Source organism: Lactuca virosa, chromosome 8 (assembly GCF_052849685.1).
Source record: "Lactuca virosa cultivar CGN04683 chromosome 8, Lactuca_virosa_CGN04683_v6, whole genome shotgun sequence".
NCBI classification, from domain to species: Eukaryota; Viridiplantae; Streptophyta; class Magnoliopsida; order Asterales; family Asteraceae; genus Lactuca; species Lactuca virosa.
In genome coordinates, this window is record NC_136433.1 from 151,738,863 (window position 1) to 151,742,097 (window position 3,235).

Here is a 3,235-nt window from a genome sequence, read left to right on the forward strand (position 1 = left end):
CCCTCTCCATAAGAATAAAGAATTTTCTTTTTTCATGTGGGGGTACTTCATATATTCCATTGGTCTTATTAGTTCGCATGCATAGTATTTAGATTTGACATGCAAATACAAATTAAAAATGAGTATCCAATTTAACTTACAATAGTTGCTAAAAACAAGCCATTTTTTAACCAGGCAGCTGGTCTTAATTGGTCGTTTATGGTGGAACTGGGGTGTTCACTTGTCGAAGTTAGAATGCATCATGTTATTCATGAAATTCATGTCGCCAAATATAAAATCATCACCACCATTATTATAACCACCAAAATCCTGGCTCTCGAAATGCACCTGAATTTCCTCCGGGAACTTGTTACATGGTGGTGGTGGTGGTGGACTTGAATCGCATGTTAACGTTGTTGAGGTGAACTCTGCGGCAGTTGTCATCTCCATCATTTCTTTGAACTTGGAAGACTGTAGCAAGAGTCCTAGGGCTGACGTGGCAGTAGTTGACCGAGAAGAGTATGACATAGTGGGTGACACCATGGGTTCTGGTGGTTGGTTTTCATGGTGGTTGTGGTTGTGGTGAAAGTTCAATCCTACGACGTCATTAATGTCGGTGGTTGATGCTAAATTAGTGTCGATATCGATTATGTTGATATTAGGGTTTGGTGGGGTGACAACAGTGCCATTGTTGTCAGGTCTTAGCCATTTGATGTAACGGCTGAGATCGAAGTTTGTAACGGCGTTAAGTCCACGATACTCTATTGCTGCCATGTCATATGCCACCGCTGCTTCTTCTTGTGTAGCTGGAAAAAACCAAAATCAATATAAACTTAATCTGTTTATTTAGCAAATTAATATGTCATAAATGATTTTAACGATTTCTTTCCATGAAGACAAATTTATATACCATAAATATAGAAGATATAAAAAATTAATTGCTCACCATATGTTCCCAAGTAAAGATATTTGTTACCAAAAACTCTCCCGATTCGAGCTTCCCATCTCCCGTTGTGATGATGCCTGTTATCGACATTTGAATTGCAGAAATTTGTAAGCCGATACACCATAAGTAATTAATATATAAAATTATAGGAAGTAAATAAAATAATAATAAAAATTCAATTCTTAATTTTTCAGGCAATATCACTTATTTTGTATTTTTAAGGAATCTATACCAATTAATTTAATAGGGTATATATGTACGTGTATATATGTATCTAATACTATAAGTGAGAGACAAGAGAAAGAGCTGAGAGAATGAAACAAATATTAAATTGATCTAAATCATACCTTGCAACTCCTCTATATTTTGAAACTCCACGAGAAAATCCACTGCTTTTTCTATATATCAAAAGCGAAATTATGTAAATAAAATTATAAAGTTCATCTCATCATGATATTGATTTAACACAATTAAATGTTTTAGAGTTATAATTATTAAATGTAACTAAAAACCTTCTTAGCGATCCAATATATTCCTCTCTTGATTGACCTTCCATGTCTTTCAGTTCCTTATGATATGTCATTAACTACCAAAAAAATGTGTATCAATAAGCAATATTTGAAGATATATAAAATTTCTAGAAATATTTTCATAGTTGAAGCATTTTTGCCTTTGAATGATATTAAAATATCAAAGTACCGGAAAGTTTAAGATGGTGTCCGGACCCCAATACTTAAGCGCAGCCAAGTCATAAGCATGAGCAGCTGCATCTTCGTCATCATAAGCACCTGAAATATTTAGCAAATAAATTATACAAATCTCTAATATAAAGTTTTATTAATTTGCTAAAATTATATACGAAACGTATTTGAACTTACCAAGATAAACTGGATTGAATTAAATTAGCATGCCATCAAATCAACCACCATTGACAAAAGCATCAAGAAGAACAACAACAAATGATTAATATCTTGTTTTAATTTTATATTGAAATACTTTAAAAATATATAATGGAGAAGTAATTATTTAAAAAACCAACCTTGCCGGCCTTTCTTGTTCTGAGACTCGTTCCAACAGTTTTTATCCCATAAGTGAGCTTCGTATCTCCCTGTCCATCGATGTCTGAATCAAAATGAAAAGAAAATAGAATGTTAAAAACTATTAAAAAAATATATAAAAAAACATGAAAAAAGGAATTTAATTTGACCTTGTAACACCACGATAAATGGAGCTTCTTCGCGGAGGTGAGTCACGAGGCACTGTTTTTCGTGTTCTTTTGGTCTTCGTAATGACTACAGAATTGGTGTTCATCTTCATTTCCTCGTCAGTCTTCAGACGTTGTCCTTTCAGTAACTTCGTCATTATAATTAAGAAGAAAAACTAATGATTATATGTGGAGAAAAATAAAAAAGTCAACTTGAGAAGAGACTTTTAATTAGATGAAGTCAAGAAAAGTGTTTATAAAGGAGGAGAAGGTGCTAGATAAAGAGGTGGCAGCCGGCGAAATTAATGGGCGTTTTCAGCCGTCGAGCAACGGCGCAACCCGTCACATTCCAATTAGTTGTTTTCGTGCTCTATTTTGTTGTATATTTTGTTTGAAATGAAAGACTAAATTTCATTTTTTGTCCCTGTGGTTTTGTGGTTTTCTTGAATCAAGTCCAGTTTTTGTAATTGTAGCGCGAACAGTCCCTGTTGTTTTATTTTATTGCAGTAGTGGTCATTAACCCACATAAAATGACTACTATACCCTTAGATATTTTTAAAATTTTTAATTACTACCTCCGTCTCATATTTATTGTTCACTTTTGACTTTTGAAGTCTTTATTCTTCAATTTTGACCTTAAATATTTTTGTTTTAAATATATAATACTTGATGCGAAATATATGAATGGATTGTGTTTTAAATGTCTTTTCATTGTTATAAATTTCATCAACTACTACAAAACACAAATAAAAATATTTAAGGTCAAAGTTGATGAATAAAGACTTTAAAAGTCAAAACTGGACAATAATTATGGAATAGAGAGAGTATTAAATATTATTTTTTGTTTATTATTATAACTTATTATTTGAAATACCATAAAAACCACATCCCCTATCAGTACATAATCCAATTACCTTTGCCACACCCCTCTTCCCCGCTCTCTACTTTAGTGCCACCGACCACCACCCATTTGATCCAGATTCATAGAGGAATCAAGCAACTCCTCCTTGAAAACTACTTTAGCTCCATATCCTGATCAAGTGTAAGTTCAGAAACTTTTGTTGCTTTGAAATATTTGATCGGAAAGGGAGAAGGATAAGGAGGAA

General features: G+C 33.0%; 1 protein-coding gene across 1 annotated transcript; it reads right to left on the reverse strand.

Annotated features, from left to right (window-relative positions):
* Window positions 1-216: 216 nt before the first annotated feature.
* LOC145130964 (AP2-like ethylene-responsive transcription factor At1g16060) lies at window positions 217-2,287 on the reverse strand. Its single transcript, XM_079065711.1, has 8 exons — window positions 2,133-2,287; window positions 1,965-2,047; window positions 1,804-1,812; window positions 1,625-1,713; window positions 1,438-1,511; window positions 1,273-1,323; window positions 926-1,002; window positions 217-785 (listed from the first exon to the last, which is right to left on the reverse strand). The coding sequence occupies exons 1-8, from the start codon at window positions 2,285-2,287 to the stop codon at window positions 217-219; spliced, it is 1,107 nt and encodes a 368-aa protein (XP_078921837.1).
* Window positions 2,288-3,235: the final 948 nt, after the last annotated feature.

Excerpts from the sequence above, each read along its gene's own strand:
- LOC145130964 (XM_079065711.1), bottom strand. The coding sequence starts at position 2,287 with ATGACGAAGTTACTGAAAGGACAACGTCTGAAGACTGACGAGGAAATG. Across the intron at positions 2,048-2,132 it reads ATTTATCGTGGTGTTACAAG|ACATCGATGGACAGGGAGAT; the intron begins GTCAAATTAAAT and ends ATTTTGATTCAG. Across the intron at positions 786-925 it reads TCTTTACTTGGGAACATATG|CTACACAAGAAGAAGCAGCG; the intron begins GTGAGCAATTAA and ends GGTTTTTTCCAG.